Source organism: Cnephaeus nilssonii, assembly GCF_951640355.1.
Source record: "Cnephaeus nilssonii genome assembly, chromosome: 16".
NCBI lineage: Eukaryota > Metazoa > Chordata > Mammalia > Chiroptera > Vespertilionidae > Cnephaeus > Cnephaeus nilssonii.
The window spans coordinates 18152349-18175822 of record NC_137087.1 but is presented as its reverse complement, the minus strand read 5'-3'; the positions used below and the strand labels follow the sequence as shown (position 1 = coordinate 18175822).

Below are 23474 nucleotides of genomic sequence, written 5' to 3'. Positions count from 1 at the left end.
TATGAACAGATGCTGAGAATGGATTTAAAAAACAAGCAAACAAACAAAACAAAAAACGCAAATGGTAGCAAGCACAAACTAAAGCAGGGAAGGTGGAAGAGTTAAGGATGCTACAAAATGTTACATAACATTATGTAGAACAGGTGTGGACAAAGAAACACCAGTTGCAATGGACAAAAATCCTGAAAAAAATAGGGGTGATTAATTTTAAGCAAAGGTTTCAGGCCAATTTAATATGTTACTGGCAGAACATTTAAACTTCTGTTAATAATGCCTGAACTGAAGAAGGTCCAAGAAGTCAGAGATTATCTTTTTTAACTCAGAAGAATCATCTTTGAATGTAAAGGGAGATCATATATAGAAAAAATTTGATATTGAAAAGTAGCTTACATTTTACCATCACTACAATTTGCTCTACAATTTGCATTCATCATGGGATATATTATATATATATATATATATATATATATATATATATATATATAGTACCAGTTTATTGTTTTTAAAAATATATATTTTATTGATTTTTTACAGAGAGGAAGAGAGAGGGATAGAGAGTTAGAAACATCGATGAGAGAGAAACATCAATCAGCTGCCTCCTGCACATCTCCTACTGGAGATGTGCCCGCAACCAAGGTATATGCCCTTGACTGGAATCGAACCTGGGACCTTTCAGTCCGAAGGCCAACGCTCTATCCACTGAGCCAAACCGGTTAGGGCTGTACCACAGGTTTTTTTAACCATTCATCTACTGATGGGCACTTGGGCTGTTTCCAAATCTTAGCTATTGTAAATCGTTACAGATATTATAATACATATAATATCCTTTATATTGAATTTATTGGGGATTAATACATTATTCATATGTTAATATAATTAATATATATTGGGGGATATATATATTAAAAATATTAAACTTAAAAATACTTCTATGGTTTGTTGTAAAACTATTTATGAAGAAAGACTAGAAAGAGGTAGGAAGTGGTCTGTGGGGCACAGGGTGATACAGTAAAACCTTGATATAACAGACTAATTTGAGTGAGGGGGTGTCCATTAAAGCCAAAAGTCCACTATATAATAAAGTAGGTTTTCCGATGCATATGTTAAAAAATTGACAAATTGGTTAGTTTACCTCTTTTTAGTTATGTAAACATGTTTGTGTAATTAAGTATGCATGAAAAGTTTAATTTCACAGAAAAGCTGTCTATATGTATTGCTGTAATTTTAAATTTATACTGAATAAGTCTAGTAAATGTGTGCATTCACCAGTCACGAGTGAGCAAATGCACAAGGCTGGGGAACTTGGCTGGCACACATTCAAACTGCTGCAGAAAGTCATGCCACAGGACAACAGAACCAATTACCTCGAGAGATGCAGGGTGAGCGCATGCTATTCATTCCATGAACATTGTTTATGAGCAGTGACTCTTGGATTTAAATATGTAGACTATAGTTGTAGACATGTAATATTTATCTATGTCAGCAAAATTACTAGTGTTTTATCCAACATATGGCTATTTGCTAAAATTTGTTAAAAATAAGTGAATTAATATAAAAATAACCTATTAACTATAAGCAAATCTAGGTTACAAGTATTTTAAATTAACATGGTGTTAATTTTCATATACTAGTATGACATACAGATCAGAAATTTTGTCCATTAAACTCAGTCTGTTAAATCAAGGTCCACAAAATTGAGGGTTTACTGCAATCTACCACTCTTCATGTATACCAGTTTTTCAGAGTTCCATTCCTTTCTCTTACTTTCTCCTTTTTAATTTTTTTAAAATAAATTTTTATTGATTTCAGAGAGGAAGGGAGAGGGAGAGATAGAGACATCAATAATGATTCATTGATCGGCTGCCTCCTGCATGTCCCCTTCTGAGGATTGAGCCCACTAGCTGGGCATGTGCCCTTGACCGGAATCCAACCGGGGACCCTTTAATCTGCAGGCCGATGCTCTACCCACTGAGCTAAACCGGCTAGGGCGCCTTTTTAATTTTTACTATGAACATATAATTCCTCTTAGTTTGCTAATTATGCTTTATATTTACCCATCATTCCCACAAACACTATATAACCCTAGTGATTGACTTAAGAAAGGGCTAAGGAAATCTCCAGTACCTGATATACTAGTTAAGCATCTAATTCAGAGATGCATAAATTTCATTAAACAGTAATATCAAGAAGAATCTTTAAGGTATGCAGTGTGTAATAACTTTAAAGGCAGCTCATGAACTGGTATGCAAGTAGAAGTTGCAATAGGAGATCCAAGATGGCAGTGGAGTGGTGGAGGCTACATTCACCTACTCCCAAGACCAAACTGGAATTACAATTATAGAACAATCATCCTGAATAACCAAATGAACACTAGCTGAAGAGAAGTCTTAAAACCAAGGATTATAAAAGAAGCTGCATTGAGACTAGTAAGAAGGGCAGACACATGAAAAGGGCTGGCCCCGCTCCCAAGGTGGCTGAGATTCCGGAGGAATATCTCAGCTGCAAAGGTGCCCTCTGAGAAGCATGAGGTCTAAACTCCAAGCCACGCTCCCCAGGCTAGAGCACCAGACCTGGGAAAGACGCCCACATAACACAGGGCTGTGAAAAGCAGCAGGGTTTCTGTCCACCAGGGAGAGATGGGAGTCCGCCAGAGACACAGGCACTTTCTTAAGAGCCAATGCAAAAATTCCATTTGCAGACAGTCACCGTGGGCTCCTGCAGAGGGAGGGCAGAGCGGACTAGAGTCTCGAGGAGAGTGTGGGATTTGTTTGTGGCTCTGGAGAGAAAGCTGAAGGGACAGACTCCAGGATCCCTGTGCTGAGTCATTCTCCCATATGGTAGATGCCACCTTTCTTAGATGCCATCTACTCCCCTCCCTGTGGCAATAGCCTGGGGGAATGTAATAGCCCCACTCTCTGGACTCCCTCTTACCCACCCTGTGGAGCTTAGGCCCTGCTGAGGAGTCAGTTGCCTTGGTCAGAGTATAGAGGTCTGGGCAGACTCAGGTTGTGTCAGTGACTGAGCTGTGTGGCTTCAGGGTGGGGGACATTCCCCCCACTTTTCCATGAAACTGGTGCTTTCCTCTCACAGGAGAACTGCTGGAACCACCTTCTGGGCTTCAGGCAGAACCACCCTCTGGGCTGTGGCTCTGGAGGTACCACAGGCCTGATGCCTAGTGGCTCCATTCTGCCGAGGTCAGGGCAAAATCCAGGACAGACTGAGTTGTGTCTGGGGTGAGGGCCACACCTTCCCCTCACAGGAGATCACTAGCCCCATCCTTCTGACTCCTGGCAGCCCCATCTTGCTGAGCTCCCTCTCCTGGCAGAATCTGGGACAGATTCTGTGACTAGAACAGGGGCCATTTCCCCCTCACATTCCTGATTAGTGCAGAGCCCTCCCTTAACAGGGCCAAATCTTGGTCTGTTTGGGCCTGATAAACTCTGTTGGCCTCACCCTGATGACTCCATGTGACCCCCCCGAACACAAAGGTGTGTGAGCACCCAGTGGGTGGTAGCTAGACTTGGTAAACCTGGGGACATTTGCTGAGTGGCCTTGGGCCCCGCACTGGCACTGAGTTTGAGTCTGTATCAGTCTGGTGAACATCACTCACCCCTACCTGGTGACTGACTCACTGTGAACCTACCTTATGCAACTCGGGTACTGCCAGAGGCTCTTTCAGTGACGGAGCCTAACCGGCAGTTGGCAGCCAAAGGCAGGGCGAGGAAAGTCTTGGGGTGCCTTGGGACACTTGCTGGCCTGACCCTGGCCCAGTGCCAGCCTTGGTGTGTAGTTTGGTCCTTCCTGTGCACACTCTGGCCCAGCAGAGGCAGCCATTAACTATGAATCGCTTGCAGCTCTGATAGGTTGTCCAGGGCCAGATACAGGCAACATCTGACATTGGCCTGCACTAGAGTCCCTCCCAAAAGGCCCAGAACCAACACACTCAGTGGCCAGCTTCAAACAACATCAGAGCAGGATACAATTAGCTTCACAAGCAGTATATACAAAGGGAGATCTCAGCAGGCACCAGACTCTCCTAGGCAGACTCTGCTGCATGTGGGCAGCACCTGCACAGCAGCTCGCATGCTGTGGTTGGGACTGAACCTCAGTCAGCCAGCCTGATGGTTGATCCCATGCATAAATGGGCCAATAGCAATCAAGACTCAATTACAAAAGGAGGGCCCATATAACTCACAAAAGGGACATTCCTGGAGCAGCCAGCTCAGGTGATCAAGGAGAGTGCACCTCTGAACCACACAGGACACAGACTACATAAGGCCACCCAGCAAGACTGAGAGTCATAGCATATCTATCTCATTCACAGAAACAAACACAAAGAGACAGCTAAAACAGGGAGACAAAGAAACAGGTCCCAAATGAAAGAACAAGAGAAATCTCCAGAAAGAGAGACAAATAAAACAGAAGCAAGCAATTTATCAGATATAGAGTTCAAAGTAAGGGTTATGACGATGTGCAACAACATGAAAAAGGACACAGAAACCATAAAAAAGGACCAGTCAAAAGTGAAGAATCCACTGGAAGAAATAAACAGTAGGTTGAATAAAGCAGAGGATCGAATCAGCACTTTGGAAAACAAGGTAGAAAATCATTTAAGGTACCTTTGTGACAACATACTGCATAACATCCACATCATAGGGGTACCAGAAGGAGAAGAGAGACAGCAAGGGATTGAGAAACTATTTGAAGAAATAATGACTAAAAATTTCCCTAACCTGAGGAAGAAAAAAGTTACACAAATCCAGCAAACACAGAAAGTTCCAAACAAATGAACCCAAAGAGGCCCACACCAAGACACATCATAATTAAAATGCAAAAGGTTAAAGACAAAGAGAGAACCTTAAAAGCAGCAGTTAGTTAACTACAAGGGAGCTCCCATAAGACTGTCAGTTGATTTCTCAAAACATTTCAGGCCAGAAGGGATTGGCATGAAATATTTAAAGTGATGAAAAGCAAGGACCTACAACTCAGACTACTTTGCTCAGCAAGGCTAACATTTAAAATTGAAGTAGAAATAAAGAGTTTTCCAGATAAGAAAAAGCTAAAGGGGTTTGTTACCACCAGTATAAAAAAAATATTAAAGAGCCTGCTTTAAGAAGAGGAAGAGGGAGAAAGAGGAGGAGGAAGAGGAAGGATAGGCAGCAGCAGGAGAAGAGGCAGAGGGATAGGGAGGGGGAGAGGAGGAGAAAGAGGAGTAGCAGGGGTAAGAGGAGGGGAAGGAGAAGAAACAAACAAAAAACCATGGAACATAGTTAAAAGAATAAAATGGCAATAAATAAGTACCAATTAATGATCACTTTAAATGTAAATGGCTTAAATGCTTCAGTCAAAAGATATAGGGTAGCTGAATGTATAAGAAAATAAGACCCATACATATGCTGTCTACAAGAAACCCACCTCAGAACAAAAAATACACAGAGTAAATGTAAAGGGATGTAAAAAGATATTTCATGCAAATGGAAAGGAAAAAAAGCTGGGGTAGCAATATTTATTTCTGACAAAATAGACTTTAAAACAGAGGCTATAGTAAGATAAAAGAAGGACACTAGTAATAATAAAGACAGCAATCGAACAAGAGGATATAACCATTGTAAACATTTATGCACCCAACAGAATGACCCCTAAACGTATAAAGCAAATCTTGATGGACATAAAATGATAGAGTGATAGTATTACAATCATAGTAGAGGATTTTAATACCCCATTGACATCAATGAATATATCTTACTGGACAGAAAATCAATAAGGAAAATAGTGGCCTTAAATGACACACTAGATCAAATGAATTTAATTGATATCTTCAGAGCATTTCATCCCAAAGCAGCAGAATATACATTCTTTTCAAGTGCACATGAAACATTTTCTAGGATGGACCACATGTTAGGACACAAAACAAGTCTCAATAAATTTAAAAGGATTGAAATCATATCAAGCATCTTTTCTGACCATAATAGTATGAAAGTAGAAACCAATCACAAGAAAAAACTGAAAAACAAACAAAGACATGGAGGCTAAATAACATGTTACTAAACAAATAATGAGTTAATGGTAAGATAAAGGAAGAAATCAAAAGATACCTTGAAAGAAAACAAATAATAATGAGAACACAACCACTCAAAATTTATGGGGGACTGGGAAAGCAGTCTTAAGAGGGAAAGTCATGTCTGGCCCATGTTGCTCAGTGGTTGAGCATCGAACTATGAACCAGCAGGTCATGGTTTGATTCCCAGTCAGGGCACATGCGTGAGTTGCAGGCTTCATCCCCAGTAGTAGGTGTGTAGGAGGCAGCCAATCAATGATTCTCTCTCATCACTAATGTTTCTATCTCTCTTTCTTGCTCTTCCTTCCTCTCTGAAATCAATAAAAATGTATGTTTTTTTAAAAAAGAGGGAAAGTCATAATGAGAGGAGTTAGCTTGACACAAAGGCGGACAGGGCAGGGGTTCAGTGGAAAACATAGGCATGTGGAACATAGGTAGGGCAGACACAGCAGTTTGAGAAAGCCTAATCACAGGAACCAACGATGCAGAAATAATAGAATGTTTTTGGACTCTGAGCAGGAGGCAGGTGAAACTAGGGAGGGTTTGCAGCAATAAGATGAACTGATGCAGAGGAAAAGTTCAGGTCCATTGCTGGGCAAGAACTACTGAGGGAATCAAGCAGGTGGCGACACAGGTAGATATTGAGTAGGCTTGTAGTAAATATATACCACTAGACTACAAGGCTTCACTGGAAACCCATTATTTGGGTTGGGAGTCTAAATCTGCTTATAAAATTTCCACGCTTTTGCTTAAATCTTCTGGTCTGCGGAGCTCATTCTTTGGAGTCACGAGACATGACCCCAGGAACAAAATCTCAGCTTGCCGTTCCAGTTATCAATAGTATTACAGGCCTATCTCAAGAAACAAGAAAAATCTCAGATAAACAATCCAACTTTAGCCCAGCCGCTGTGGTTCAGTGGTTGAGCGTCGACCTATGAACCAGGAGATCAGGATTCAATTCCCAGTCAGGGCACATGCCCGGGCTGCGGGCTCAATCCCCAGTGGGGGATGTGCAGGAGGCAGCCAATCAATAATCCTCTCTCATCATTGATATTTCTCTCTCTCCTCCCCTCCTCTTTGAAATCAATAAAAATATATTAAAATAACAACAACAGTCTAACTTTACACTAAAGGAACTTGAAAAAGAACAACAAACAAAGCCCAAAGTGAGCAGAAGGAAGGAAATTTAAAAAACACACACATAAACAAACATAGTCTAAAATTCAATGAAACCAAGAGCTGGTTCTTTGAAAAGGTAAACAGGATTGACAAACCTTTAAACAGACTCATCAAGAAAAAAAAGAGGACCCAAATAAAATCAGACATGAAAGAGAAATAACAACAGACATAAAGAAATACAGAGGATGCCGAAACCGGTTTGGCTCAGTGGATAGAGCGTCGGTCTGCGGACTGGAAGGTCCCAGGTTCGATTCCGTTCAGGGGCATGTACATTGGTTGCGGGCACATCCCCCGGTGGGGGGCATGCAGGAGGCAGCCGTTCGATGTCTCTCTCTCATCGATGTTTCTAGCTCTCTATCCCTCTCCCTTCCTCTCTGTGAAAAGTCAATAAAATATATTTTTTTAAAAAAATACAGAGGATTGTAAGAAAATATTACAAACAACTATATGCCAACAAATTGGACAATCTGGAAGAAATGGACAAATTCTTAGGAACATACAATATTCCAAAACTGAATCAGGAAGAATCAGAGAATCTGATTACAACTAATGAAATCAAAGTAGTAATAAAAAAGCTCCCAACAAAAAAAAAGTCTGCCCTACCCAGTTTGGCTCAGTGGATAGAGCATCAGCCTGCATACTGAAAGGTCCCAGGTTCGATTCCGGTCAAGGGCATGTACCTTGGTTGCGGACATATACCTAGTAGGAGGTGTGCAGGAGGCAGCTGATTTATGTTTCTCTCTCATTGATGTTTCTAATTCTCTATCCCTCTCCCTTCCTCTCTGTAAAAAATAAAAATATATATATATTTTTAAAAAAAGTCCTCACTGGATGGTTTTACCGATGAATTTTACCAAACATTCAAAGAAAAATTGCCCTGGATGGGTAGCTCAGTTGGTTAGAGTGTCGTCCTGATACATCAAGGTTATGGGTTCAATTCCTTGTCAGGGCACATACAAGAATCAAGCAAGTAATGTTCCTGTCAAGGGCGCATGGCTCCATCCCCAGCCCTGGTCAGGGTGCATGTGGGGAGCAACCAATGGATGTGTCTCTCTCACGTCGATGTTTGTCTCTCGGTCTCTCCCCCTCCCTTCCACTCTCTCTAAAAATCAATGGAAAAATATCCTCAGGTGAGGATTAACAAACAAAACAAAACCAAAAAAAGAAAGAAAAAAAATCAAGCAATGAATGCATAAATAAGTGGAACAAATTGATGTTTCTCTCTTCCTCCCACCTTTCCTCTCACTATCTATAATCAATTAATACAATTTTAAAAAACTGGCAAAAAAAAAACAAAAACCCAAAACTAGCAGTCACTAGGTGGAGGGAATAGGTGGAGGTATGGGAGGCACCCGGGCCAGCGCCAGACTTGGAGTGAAGGAGCCACTGAGCCAGTGCTGAGCCACCGGGTGGCCACCATGGCCACCAAGGACATCCATGAGGACCATGATACCTCCATTGAGAATGCAGATGAGTCCAACCATGACCCTCAGTTTAAGTCTATAGTTTCTCTTCCTGAGCAAGAAATTAAAACGCTAGAAGATGAAGAGCTTTTCAAAATGAGGGCAAAGCTGTTTAGATTCGCTTCAGAGAACAATTTCCCAGAATGGAAGGAACGAGGCACTGGTGATGTCAAGTCCTGAAGCATAAGGAAAAAGGGACCATTCGCCTCCTCGTGAGGAGGGATAAGGCCTTCAAGATATGTGCCAACAACTATATCATGCCAATGATGGAGCTGAAGCCAAACACAGGCAATGACCATGCCTGGATCTGGAACACCCATGCCGACTTTGCTGACGAGCTCCCCAAGCAGGAGCTGCTGGCCATCTGCTTCCTCAGTACTGAAAATGCACAGAAATTCAAGACAAAGTTTGAAGAATGCAAGAAAGAGATCAAAGAGAGAGAAAAGAGGACTGGGCAAAAAGGATAATGCTGAGAAAGTGGCTGAAAAGCTAGATCTTTTGGTGGAGGAGACGAGGAGACCAAGGAGAAAGCTGAGGAGAAGCAATGCGTCTTCTGCCCTTGTTTTCTGTTCCTTCCTTTTACTTTTTAAAAAAGTTTGCCTTGTCCTTCTTTTCAGTTTGTTTTTACAAGGGAACTGAATTCCAACAAGAAATAAAAAAAGAACCAACCACCTATCCTTCTCAAACTATTCCAAAAAATTCAAAGGAGGGAAGACTCCCAATCTCATTTTACCAGACCAGCATTATCCTAATTCTAAAACCAGATAAAGACATGACAAAGAAAGAAAATTATAGGCCAGTATCCATGATGAACATAGATGCAAAAATCCTCAACAAAATATTAATAAACCAGATCCAGCAATATATTAATAAATTCATACCACCATGATCAAGTCAGATTTATTCTGAAGATACAAGGTTTGGTACAATATCTGCAAATCAATAAGCATGACACACCACATAAACAAAATGAAGGATGAAACCACATGATCATATCAATAGATGCAGAAAAGCTTTTATAAAATCCAGCACTCATTTATGATAAAAACTCTCAGCAAAGTAGGAACAGAGGAAACATAATGCAACAAATGCATAGCCAACATTATACTCATGGACAAAAACTACAAACATTTCCGTTAATATCAAGAACAAGACAGGGATGTCTGCTTTCACCACTCTTATTCAACATAGTACTGGAAGTCCTAGCCACAGCAATCAGACAAGAAAAAGTAATAAAAGACCTCCAAATTGGAAAAAAAATAAGTAAAACTGTCATTATTTGCAGAAGACATGATACTGTATATAACCTTGAAGAATCCACCCCCCCCAGAAAAAACACTACTAGAAATGATTAATGAATTCAGTAAAGTAGGATATAAAATAAATATCCAGAAATCAGTTGCATTTTAAAATTTTATTTATTTATTTAAAAATATTTTTAATTGATGTTGAGAGATAGAGGGAGAGGGACACACAGAGAGAAACATCAATGTGAGAGTGAAACTTCAATCAGTGGCCTCCTGCACGCCTCCTACTGGGGATTGAGCCTGCAACCGGGCCATATGCCCTGAGCAGTAATGGAACCGGCATGGGTCAACATCCAACCAACTGAGCCACACTGGCCAGGGCAGTTGCATTTTTATACACCAATAATAAACTTTCAGAAAGGAAAACTAAGAAAACAATCTCATTCACAATTGCTTCAAAAAGAATAAAATACCTAGGAATAAATTTAACCAAGGATATAAAAGACCTGTATTTGGAAAATTATAAGATACTAAAGAAAGAAACTGAAGAAGATACAAATAAATAGAAGAATATACCATGGTCATAGAGAGGAAGAATTAACATCATTAAAATGTCCATAATATCTAAAGCAATCTATAGATTCAATGTAATTCCTATCAAAACACCACTGACGTATTTCATGGAACTAGAACAAATATCCTAAAAATTTACATGGAACCACTAAAGACCCTGAATAGCCAGAGCAATCTTGAGAAAGAACAAAGTTGTAGGTATCATGCTACCTGATATCAAACTACACTACAAGGCATAGTAATCAAACAGCATGGTACTGGCATAAAAACGGATATATAGATCAATGACACAGAATACAGAGACCAAAAATAGTGAATTAATATTTCATGAAGGAGGCAACAACACACAATGGGGGCCCTGGCCGGCATTGCTCAGTGGTTAGAGTGTTGGCCTGTGACCAGAGTGTCTCAGGCTTAACTCCGGTCAAGGGCATGTTCTGGGGTTGCAGGTTCGATTCTGGTCGGGCTGAGTATGGGAGGCAACCAATCGATGTGTCTCTGTCACATCAATGTTTCTCTCTCTCCTCTCCCTTCCTCCTCCCTTCCACTCTCTCTAAAAATCAATGGAAAAAATATCCTCACTCCTTGGGTGAGGATTAAGAAAAGAAAGGAACACACAATGGGGTAAAGATAATCTATTTAATAAATGGTGTTGGGAAAATTGAACAGATACATGGGAAAACAATGAAATCAGACCCTTCTTATACCACACACAAGAATAAACTAAAAATAGATTAAAGACTTAAATGTTTGACTCAAAACCATAAAAATCTTAGGAGAAAACATAGGCAGTAAAATCTTTCTCTTAGCAGTATTTTTTTCTGATATACTGTCTCAAGCAAGGGAAACAAAAGAAAAAATAAACAAATGGGACCACATCCAACTAAAATATTTTTGTACAGCAAAGGAAATCATCAACAAAATGAAAAGACAACCCACTGAATGGGAGAATACATTTTATAATGATACATCTGATAAGGGGCTAGTGTCCAAAATTTATTAAGAACTTATACAATTCAACACACACAAAAAACCCCCATCTAATTAAAAAATGAGCAAAAAACCCAGGTAGACACTTTACCAATGAGGACATATAGATAGCCAATAGACATATGAAAAGATAAGCACAATGAAATAATCACCTTATGCCTGTCAGAATGGCTACCATCAATAAATCAACAAACAAGTGTTGACAGAACATGGAAAAAAGGGAATCCTCCTCGTGCACTATTAGTGGGACTGCAGATTGGTGCTGCCATTGTGGAAAACAGTATGGTATGACCTTCAAAAATTAAAAATGGAACTGCCTTATGATCCAGTGATTCTACTCTGGGAATATATCCGAAGAAACCCAAAACATTAATTCAAAAGGATATATGCACCCTTATGTTCATTGCAATATTATTTACAACAACCAAAACCTGGAAATGCTTAGGTGTCTATCAGTAGACGAGTGGATTAAAAAAGCATTTACAGCCCTGACCGGTTTGGCTCAGTGGATAGAGCATCGGCCTGCGGACTGAGAGGTCCCAGATTCGGTTCCGGTCAGGGGCATGTACCTTGGTTGCGGGCACATCCCCAGTGGGAGGTGTGCAGGAGGCGGCTGGTTGATATTTCTCTCTCATTGATGTTTCTAACTCTCTATACTTCTCCCTTCCTCTCTGTAAGAAATCAATAAAATATATTAAACAAAAGAAAAAGCATTTACACAGTGGAATACTAATTGGCCATAAAAAAAGAAGGAAATCTTATTTTTTGTGACAGTATAGATGGACCTAGAGAGCATATACTACATGAGATAAGCCAGTCAAAGACAAGTACCATATGATTTCACTTATATGTGGAATCTAATGAACAAAATAAACTAAGAAAATAGAAACACAATTATAGATAGAAAACAGACTGACAGCTGTCAGAGGGGAGGGGAGTTGCAGGGCTGGGTGAAAAGGTGAAGGGATGAAGCAAAAACAAAAAAAAATAAAACAAAACAAAAAACCCTCATAGACACAGACAATAGTATGGTGATTACCAGAGAAAAAAGGGGATGGAGGAGGTAGAAAATGGTATAAGGGGGATAAATGGTAATGGAAGGAGACTTGACTTGGGTGATGAACACACAATAGAATATACAGACTATGTATTATAGAATTGTACACCTGAACCCTATATAATTTTATTAATCAATGTCACCCCATTGGTCAGTAAAGAAAAAGTTGTAATAGTCAACAATTTGAGTTCTGTTTGCTACCTGCAAGTAGGCAAATATATACATTTTTACTTAAATTAATGCTTTAGAATGTGTATTATAATCATTGTTGAAAACTGTAATTAAAGCTGTTACATAATCAGATTATATAAAATGGCAGGAAAATGCAATTATCACTAATATCTTTTTTTCTTACTGTTAAAACACCCAGTAAATTTCCAATACTATTGTAACAAAATTCTAGACTATAAGATTTTCTTTCAATTAAACGTTAAGTGAAACACTGATTTTAAATATTAGATTCAGAAGGCCTATCTATATAAAATAGGCACCCAGTCCTCTCATGCTCAGGTACTATTGCTCATGCAAAACAAGTGTAACAAAAATTTCTTAAAAAGCAAAATTTATGAAGACAAGAATTTAACTCATTAAATTAGCATAAATTATCCATGAGATAATCTTCTCTGAAGGATATGTCCCAGTTCTATTAACAGGATTTTCTGATATGCATGAGAAGGTCAAATCAGACTACATCCAAATAAAACCCAACACAGAGATAGGAGCAGCGGCCCATGCATGGAATTTATTGTGTGCTACTATTTATAAAATACTCAAGATAGTCCTGCACATGCATAATATTTCCAACTCAGACAGGAGACCATACAGAATACACTTTCTGGCAAACAAAACAATAGTTGGTTCCGCTGCCTGGAGCTCTGAGTTGTATTCCAGGGCATGAGGGAAGCAGGCCACCAAAGTAAAGGGAAATACCAAACTACAGTGGCAATCAATACAGTTCAATAATTGTGAAAAATTAGCACATGGTTCCATTTAATTTAACCAAGCAGTTCTGTAGCTATCAAAAGAAAATGTTCAACATGCAGTCTTGACTTTTATGCCTCCACTAACATCTGAATGATTGAATAGAAGCATTGTTGCTTCTATGCTGCATTGCTTAATCAAAAACACTTCCAGATCATTTTAAAATTTCCTTTGCATCAAAACATAAAAAATGATAAAAAGCCAGCAGCAAATCATCCTGGTGGCTATTTAAGCAACTTGAATACTCACAATAAACTAAAATTTCTCATAACATCTAGGTAACTTATACATGTTGTACCTGTACATCATAGGTCTATATATTAAATATTTGCAAAATGAAAACATGCATACACAAAATACGTCAAGTTTTACAGACATGATTTGAATTAAAATTTACTTTGACAATGTACAAATTTCTTTTAATGTATCTTAAATGAGTAATTCTGTAATTCTGCATTAATTTTGAAATTTAGAGGTTTTCTTCTTAAATCTCTGGGATGTAAATCTCAGAAGATCTGGACAAAAAGATTTTGAATTAGTTTTTGGAGTTGTGTTCAAGTAAGAGAGTCTGTCTAGAAATAGGTTGTGCATTCATAATTTAAAAATACCAAGACTATATTACAGAATTAGCCACATTTAAGAACTATAGACCTGAGGTCAGCATTTTGTATAAACACCAACTGGGTTTCTCAGTATTTTTCAGCCCATAATTCAAAATACAGCTTAGTAACCTCAGAAATGTATTTTAAGACCATGCTAGTTCACCCTTTAAAGACATTCCATGGGGGAAAATGTCCACATTAGCTCTTAGGATTGCATTTGAAGTCATGGTTGAAAAAGAAAATCTAATTCTACTGAAGGGAAAAAGAAATCTCATTTGTAAACTTAAATGTGTGAACCACAAGCATAAATGGAGGTGCAGTGGCCCTCCAATTGAAATTGCCCCAAGCCCCTTGCTCACTGCTCTCTACCTTGGCAGCGATGACCCAATCTTATCAGATAGCACAATATGTCCCAGGGCCCTCAAGCCTTCATCCAGGAAGGGGGCTGAGGTCTCAAAAGCACAATGGTTTCTCCAGAGGGATTGTGACATTTACAGTCAGCTTGGCCGACCCCTCCAGCTTCTCGGGTAATCTGTCCATTTGGGGCCCGAGATGTGAGAGTCCCTGGGAAGCCGTGGGTCACTGGGCACTATGGTTGCCAGTCCCGTGGTTCTCAGTGGCATGTGCGGTGTTCAGAGAATTGAAACCATCTGGTTGTACTGCATCTTTCCGGGGTGGCATTCTCTCATTGATCCTATCCAAACCCTTTGCCTCTTCAAAACTGCAGATTCTATGTGGTGGAGAGAATCCTCGTATTGCTTAACAAAATGCAAATTTGATAAGTCAGTAATTGAAAAACATTTGAGATTTCAAAAACATAATCAATAAGTTTTAAGAAGACATTAGCTGTATATAGTAACATTTAAATCTTATTTAATCCTATCCCCATTCCAGACTTCCCCTTAAAATGTGAAATGTTTAAACCTAAATGTAGACATGACAGCATCATAGATGACAAGTGTTAGCAGAGCCTTTAAAAAAAACACAAACACACACAAAAATAACCCTTCTATCTCCAAAATCAACCTCTAGGCAATGGTCTCAGGGTCTCAGTCTGACTTCTACTACACCAATTATCCCCTACCTCAGACCCCCAACATCACAAGGACTATCACAGTAAGGAGGCTAAACAAGGTTAATCCTCAACATACAAACCTGTGTCAAAAGCTTGGGAGGAGAAAAGTAAAGTTAAAATTTAGCAGATCAGACCTATCTTGAGGGCCAAGGTATCATCACTCCATCACCACCAATATGAAAAGAAAAAGGTGGGAAATACCTCCAGGAGTTAGATCTGTGTTTGGCTGATAGCAAAAAAAATATTTATAGTTTCATATTTTAGAAGATTTCATCTTTAATTCACTGGCTATCCACTGCATATTCTTGGGAAACCCACATAAAATAAATGGCAATTCTCCTCCAATTGTTATAGTTTCTCATTTACTTCATCTGGAATGATGTATCCTACATTAAAATGTACATAGAAAAGATTTCCATACTACTGATTGTAATCTGGTTGCTTTAATATGTGTAAATCCTGGGATTCAGAGTCAGCAAAGCATTTGCCAATGTGTCATTTTAAGGCAATACATGGTATACATGAATATATTATTATTATCAGCAAACACTAGCCCAAACTGCAACAAAAACAAAATCATAGTGACAGCTTCGGCACTTATGTCTAGAGTGGGGTTAACTTAGGGAAAAAATAATCTGAGTAACACAGAATCATGCAAAATATGTAATAGATTTTTATATGCAACTTTAAATGCTATAATATTATAGCATAACATGCTGTACTCTAAAGAATTCAGAAACATTAAATGCTAGTTGGATAATATACTATAAAAGGGGAAAACCCAGATTGTCATTATGGAAATCAGTCCTTGTGATTAAAAAAAGAGAGAGAGAAAAAAAGAAAGAGAGAAATGTGACAAACTGGATGAGTCAGTGAGTCTGATTCATCTTGGGTTGTGCAAGGTAGGAGTAAGACACATCCACAGGACATTCTCTGATGCCCACCCACACACCACAGTTCCCTGCCCAGCGCAAGGACTCTGATCGTACCTTTTTCAGCCTCAATAGCCTCAACTGTGGCTGTACAGAAGTGAGCAGAGGCATGCAAAATGAATGAGAGAGATGAGAAGGGTCATATTGTACAGCAGAAAAGGCAATGATCACTTAAAATATCACAGTACCCCATACTACAACATCATTTACAATTTAACATAATAGTACCCGTATTACAGAGCCCCATCCAATCCCCCTTCCTGATACAGCACAGTTTACACACAGCACTATGACAACATTGCTCAGAGCACAGAACACACAGACCTTCTGTATACACAGACACCGCAGCACCCATGCAAATGCACTCCAGTATTAATTACCCATCTTGAGTTCAGTATTCTGATGGCATTAGAATTTTCCAAGTTTATTATATCATACCCTTCACAATCACAAGGAAATTCTCTAGGGTGAAATTATGATGGTAGAATTGTAGCAGGAGAACAAACAAGAGATTCTTTACTTTCTAAAGTAATACTCATTACCAGTTGGTTCTCTAAGATATAAACTAGGAAAAGTTATAAGTGTTATTCCTGTTGCTTCTGATTCATAGGGCAAAGCATAAGCTGCAAAAGTTGGTATGGCTACAATGAAATTTAAGGGCAGTAAACGTGGTGAGTTACTCTAAGTAGAACAGTTCTGTAAGCTCTGTTCTTGTGGGTAATCTAAAAGGACCCCCTCTTGTCTACGAGGAACTTTCTTTCTATTCTAACATTTGTGTTCCAAATATCTAAAGATATTAATATCTATAGCCTTAATAAAATCCACTTATGTTCAGTTTATCATGAACTCAAATCTGCCTCAGGTACTAATAACCTACATTCTCAAGTAAAGACAGATAAATGGCTATTGAACATCTTTTCAAACCCAGCTACCAACTAGAGAGGAATCAAGAGAATGAACTGAGGTCTTACGGGCAATAAATCCTAATTATTTCATGATGTGAACATACACATAGGTCATATAAATAAGAAATGTGTTCTTGGTAAAGCTTGTCTCTACCCCATTTAGAGAATTTCAACATGTTATTTATACATTTTATAGTCAAAGATTCCTTCAGCTCACTTCTGGGTTCAAATTGTATAAAACACTCACATTGAGAATGAGGACAATACTGCCTGACAATATTGCCAATTCTCCACATTAGCCAAATAAACACTCAGAATATTTACAACAATAATGCCATATCCCTTCTATTTTGTTTCTTCTACAATAGGCCACTTAGAAGAATTATTCTGGAAACAACCTTTTAGCAGTACACATCATTTAGAAATAAATTTTATCCAAAACAATTTTTAATGTGAAAGGACATTGGTGAGTCTAAGGAATTAAAGCAGACTACATTAGAAAAGGTTGCTAATCTCAACCAGATACTAAAATGAAATGGGGACCCAAAAGAAGTAGGATGGACACTGAATAAGAAAGAGAATAATTAATTCTCCTTAACCATTAAATATAAATAAAAGCAGACATACTTATTGTATACCACTGTACAAATCACCATTTACAAAATCTAGCCCTGTACATTTGGACAATACTCTTAGAATTTTCCCAGACAGAAAACTGGGATAAATGACCTATCTTATCTTGACCAACCTTGGAACACCTATTCTTCAAAATATGGACTATTTTCTTTATAATTTAGAAAATGCCAATCAGAATATTTTTAGTTTGTAGTAACAGAAGTAATTTTATATGAAATATTTTATAACTTGTATTATATATGGCAATGAATTAAAAATAAAAACATGTCACTATAAGAATTCGTATTTGAGTGTGTCAATAGTTTGTTTTTTAAGTTTTAAGGATGTCGTGTACTTTTTTTTAGTGTGTCAATAGTTTAAGTCTGCTAATAAACTTTTAAAATAATGAAATGTGACATTATACTTTTGAAATTGTTCTATGGGCTTTAAATTTGATATGTAAAAATGTTTTCTAGGTCAAATGATAATCTCTGTCCTTTCCTGAGGCCTCTAAATGCTTCTAAATTCTTTGTAGAATACAAAATAGCTTATCATACTCAAAGCTGCATAACATGTCAAACTTGAATGTCAAACTTAGAATTAAAAGTTAATTTGAAACTTGAACACTGAAGTGAAAAGAAAAAGATGTGATAATTTCAAAATTCTATTTGAAAGGCACTATTTTTCTTCTACTTGTTTTCAGTTTTATAGACCATCTTGACATGGCCTTAAAAAGTTTGAGTATAGTGCTGTCTCAAATTGTGTTCCACAATATTATACAAGATAAATGATCAAGAGGAATTAGACATTACTAAAAACAGAGATGGCCATATATTTTCCCATATAGGACTTAATGAAGTTAGCAATGAAGAGCTAGCTCTCAATCAAATTTCCATGAAGAAAATGCACAAAAAATATATTAAGTACTATTCCAATAGAGTTGTGCAGTTTGTAGTAACACTTGAGAAATATCACAAATTAACATTAAAGTTATTGAGAATACAATTTTTATTTTCTGACAACAGAACTGAGATCTTAGAATTTAAAAACTTTCTTTTTGCAATACTTATTTTCCAGTTATTCAGATCAGGAAACGTGTCTACTAAAATTTAAAATGTTAGATTTAAAATGTTAGATAAGCTTGTAAAAAAACAAAATTGCAGCATTTGTATGAGTTTCATGATTTGTTTCAAAATAAGTTAATCTTATGCTAGGGAAATCACTTCAACCAAATGGTCAAACCACTCTATCAAGAGCCATTACTGGCAGAACTAGGGAGCTATCTAGTTTTCCAAATTGGACCTCGTTAGCTCAGCACCAACCAGTAACTCACTCTATGCTGGGAATAGACAGTTCCTTCTGTAAAGTTGTCTTTCAAACCTTCCCTGAAGGCCCTAGCTGGTTTGGCTGAGTGGATAGAGCATTGGCCTGCGGACTAAAGGGTTCTAGGTTCGATTCAGGCCAAGGGCACATGCCCGGGTTTCGGGCTTGATCCCTTCCCCTACCTCCCCACCCCCCGGAAGGGGCGTGCAGGAGGCCGCCAATTAATCATTCTCTCTCATCATTGATGTTTCTATCTCTCTCCCTTCCTCTCTGAAATCAATAAAAAATGTATTTAAAAAAACACACAAAACAAAAAAAAACAAAAAAAACCTCCCCTGAAGTTGGGGGTGATTTCAAAGTTGAAAACTGAGCTTCAGGCTGCATGCAAATTAAAAAAAAATAGACGTGACAACTGCCAACAAAGCACTAATTAGCAGGTGCTAATTGTGAAATCTGAAAGAAAGGATGATTTATTTATGTATGAAACCCTTCCAGTTTTCTTTTTCTTTTCTGAACAAAGAAGGGGAAGGGTATAACATTTTTCAAGCTATTAAAATTCATCCTTTTTCTATTAACACTGTTACAAGTTTTATTGAATGTTTAAGATTTTAATTTGTTTCAATCAAATTCTTTTAGTTCATTTGTCTAATGTTTACAATATAATAAAAAATGGAGGGCAAGGGATATAAAGAAAATAAAAGCAGATTTGTAAATAAATCAAAAAAGAAGACCTCATCCAGAATAAAAATTTGAAACTACAATTTCAAAACATAGCTGTATTTCTCACACATGCCAGTGGTGGTAGCAGACAACACAATAACACATAAAATAGAACATAAATAGGCTACAAGTAGAAATTATTTGTCTACAGAAAAAATTATTTTTATTTATTTATTTAAGCATTTATTATGAGACTGAGTGAAATGAAATTGTGAAAAGCCAATCTAATTTAAATTTATCTTAAACTTTAAATTAAAATTTTGTTTTTGCTTTAAACATTTCCTAATTATAACACCAAAAAGAAATTGTTAATCATGAAAACATCAGATTTGTTGCTGCCCGTTTTAATAGAGCAGTGACCCTTGGAGGGCTGTCAAAAGTGGCTACAATAAAACATAAATTAAGCTTTCATATTACATTTTTTGCTTTCCAACCACAAGGGAAAGAAATCTAGACTTTGAGTTACTGTGCATAGTCTATAACATTCACAACACTCTCGTCTATTTAATCTGTAATGGGCTTTCAAAAAGTTAACCCAGTATTTTACACAAATATTTACTAAAAAAAAGGAGAAAAAAAAGGTGTTTTTTTTAAATATAAAATATTCAATGAGCCAGATTACAGGAATGCTTTACGTATAATTCTTTTTATTTTCATGCAAAATAAAGGCACACTTAATAACACCCTTTCGATTTTGACTTACAGGATTTAAATTTAACCCCTTATAACAATGACTTAATATCTAATGTTACATTCATGTTCAGAATGCACAAAGTGCAGCAACGGAATGCAGCAAACTTCAAAACAAGGTGCTACAAAGTTGCTTCTACATCAAAAGGCAGACAAGTGCCTGATAGAGTAGTTTAACATACTTTTACAGACATAAAGCTAACCTAAAGAAAGACAGACAGATTTAGGAAAGCAGCTACATCTGCAGAGGAAGGAAACAGCATGTTACAGACAGCTGATTATACATACAACATTTGACAAACACCACAGAAAACAAACTTTGGCATCATTTACCAGGGTACAAAACCTTGCACAAATCTTTTAGCAAGTAAGTGCATAAGTAATGTTCTGGGCCCAAGCATATTATTAATTCTAAAATTAAGTATCTGATAATAAAAGCATAGTCGAATACAATTATATAAATTTAAAAAAAATAAGAAAGTTGAAATTACATTTCCATTTTAGTAATATAGCATATCCTGGATTCACATTCTGAAACTGGGGCTCTTAAAAGAAAAGGGTGCATTAGATCGATAAATAAATAAATAAATAAATAAACAAACAAATAAATAAATAAATATTTCAGACATTATGATATGAGCTGCTCCCATATCATTTCATGAAAAGCTGAGAGACTATTATTTTCAATTGAAATGAATACTCATTGTCAATTTTCTGCCCTGCGCAGGTTATTCATCAGATACTACCTATCATATAGTATTCCACCTATGTCAGCTGCTGAGACAGGAACTAAAAAGCAGAAGGAATTCCCTGCATGCATTATGTGTATTGTTAGCAAAAGAGTGAGGTGTGCCCCAGTCCATCTGAGGCACAGCAAGTTGCATAACATCATTACCACTTTGCAGGGTCTGCCGTCCTCCAGCCAACACTCCACTAGGCAACATTCCTGTGGGAGTCAGACCCTTGAGTGTCAGCACACTTTCACTCTCCTCCCTATAGCAGAAAGATATAACAAACATCAGAGACATCCAATAAGTTCTTAGTTTAAAAGAGAAGATGGGCCCAGATATAGCCCAGGTATATAATTTATGATGTGCATTACTATTACCATATTTTCCTCAATTGCAAGATATTCATTTTCCCCTATTCTAAATGCTTCAGATATGAAGTTGTACCTTACTACTGAAACATATGTATTTTTTTCTGAAAACCTTTATTAAATATATATATGGTAAGGTTTATCATCAATGGGACTGATCCATTCATGTGTACCCTTCCTAAATGAGCCCCAGGAAGACAATTTGTAGCTCCAACAAAAGGGACTTCTTATACAGATGAGCAAGTTCATAAAAAAAATACTATAAAAAGTGCCCCCTTCCTTCTTAGCTTGCTTTAATTTTCAATGTGTAGATTCTTTATCACAAAGGACAAGAGATACCAAAGGTGAAGAATAATAATCACAAGGGTCAAAAACCCTAGTTCCAAAGGGACTTGTGTTCCCCTCTTCAATGTGTAAATGTAGAACTTCTTTATAGGGAGAATACTACTATATTGCTTTTAGATGTCGAACAGGACACAGCTTGTTAACAAAGCACAACAAAAATAATTTCTCTGAAACAAATAATTAGAAAAATGTATCATTACCTGAGAACAGAGAAGACTCTTGCCATCTTGCCAATTGCTCGAATTTTGTTTCTTATGATTTCTTTCCGAGCGGCAGCTGAACCTACTTTCAATGGAATAAATAAAGACTCAGGTTTAGGGCATTCACTTGCACCATTCTATTAGCCTGTTCCACACTCATCTGAACCAACACCAGGCCCCCTGCCACCAGCTCACATGGAGAAGACTAGATAAACTCATGCCAAAAAGCTTCTTACTCCTTTAATGTTTAGCTCAGCATTGATCTAATACTGGGATCTGATACAGATGAAAATGAAAAGTAATCCATAAACTTCATGACTCACACACTACTGAATAATTAATAAAACGGCAATGGGAAAGAAACTACAACCCAACCTGTATCACAAATGACAAAAAAATGATAACAACCCTACAGTCTTTAATTCTCACGAGAGCCAATGGCATGCAGACTAACAGACAAAAACTGGTAGTAGCCTGTAGTTTTCTGTTTAACTATTATAAAAGCCTTTGGCATGCAGGCTGGAAATATCTCATTATACTATGATAAAATAAGCTTCCTTGCTCTCTAAAAATAATGGTATGAAGCCACTATTATGCAGGTGACCCAGAACTGAGGGCCACACCAGGCATTTCAACAACAATGTGCATCTCAACCTCATAAACTAGGTATCTCCTAAGGTCATGCAAATATATACAAGTTCTTGCATCCCTAGGTGAGTATGACACAAGGAGAGTGAGCAATGAGAAAAGACTCCCTAAAAAATATCTAAATGATCACTAATGCTTCATTTCATTCTTTTATTTTTTCTTTGTTTTCTTTCTCTCCTTCCTTCTTTCCTTCCTTCCTTCCTTTTGAGAATTTTTATGACTTTATTTGAGCCAAAAATGAGGACAATTGCTGAGGAGCAAGATCTTATATGCTCTCTAATGTTTCATTTCTAAAGGGTTAGCTGTGCTGTCTATCACTGATACAGAAGAGAACATACCAAAATAACTGAATATTTAGCTGATGAAACACTAAAAAGAACGACATCAATCTCAGTCCTATCATCTCATATACAGCATCTAGAATCACTCGGGACCCAAGAGTGTGGTTTCTTAGAACTGTGCTTCAGCATGATGAAAACACACACACATACCATGGTTGAGGAGAAAGTTAAGGAAAGCTTAAAGACACTGGACCAAAAGGGGCCTTAGGTATACAACAGTCTGAACAATCATAGTCTTCTGGGCTAGAGCAACTCATTTAAAATTCAAGCATCCCACAAACATATACAATTAAAAACTAAGATGATGACTGGACCTTACTGCAAGGAAACAGAAAAGACATCCAATTTCAAAGATGAAAACAAGACACATTTTAGAGAAAATAGGCTCCATCGGACCATCTTTATGGTGCTATAAAGGGCAATATTATGAG

The 23474-nt window shown here is 37.6% G+C and overlaps 1 protein-coding gene and 1 pseudogene across 4 annotated transcripts in view; one reads left to right on the top strand and one right to left on the bottom strand.

The window, feature by feature from the left end:
• Positions 1-894: 894 nt before the first annotated feature.
• LOC307112672 (ran-specific GTPase-activating protein-like) lies at positions 895-13169 on the top strand (annotated as a pseudogene). The gene has a single exon. The product of its transcript is annotated as a ran-specific GTPase-activating protein-like (transcript).
• A 114-nt stretch (positions 13170-13283) lies between these two features.
• Positions 13284-23474, bottom strand: part of PPP3CB (protein phosphatase 3 catalytic subunit beta) — a 54630-nt gene continuing 44439 nt past the window's right edge. The window contains exons 11-14 of one of the 3 annotated variants that reach the window (XM_079793520.1): positions 22055-22136; positions 21306-21403; positions 16215-16244; positions 13284-14908 (exon numbers count right to left, since the gene is read on the bottom strand). In XM_079793520.1, coding sequence (XP_079649646.1) covers positions 14730-14908; positions 16215-16244; positions 21306-21403; positions 22055-22136 — 389 coding nt within the window. In that variant the 3' untranslated portion in view covers positions 13284-14729. Of the gene's footprint in view, positions 14909-16214; positions 16245-21305; positions 21404-22054; positions 22140-23474 lie in introns of all 3 variants that reach the window. The other 2 variants (XM_079793519.1, XM_079793521.1) reach the window with 2 other exon arrangements.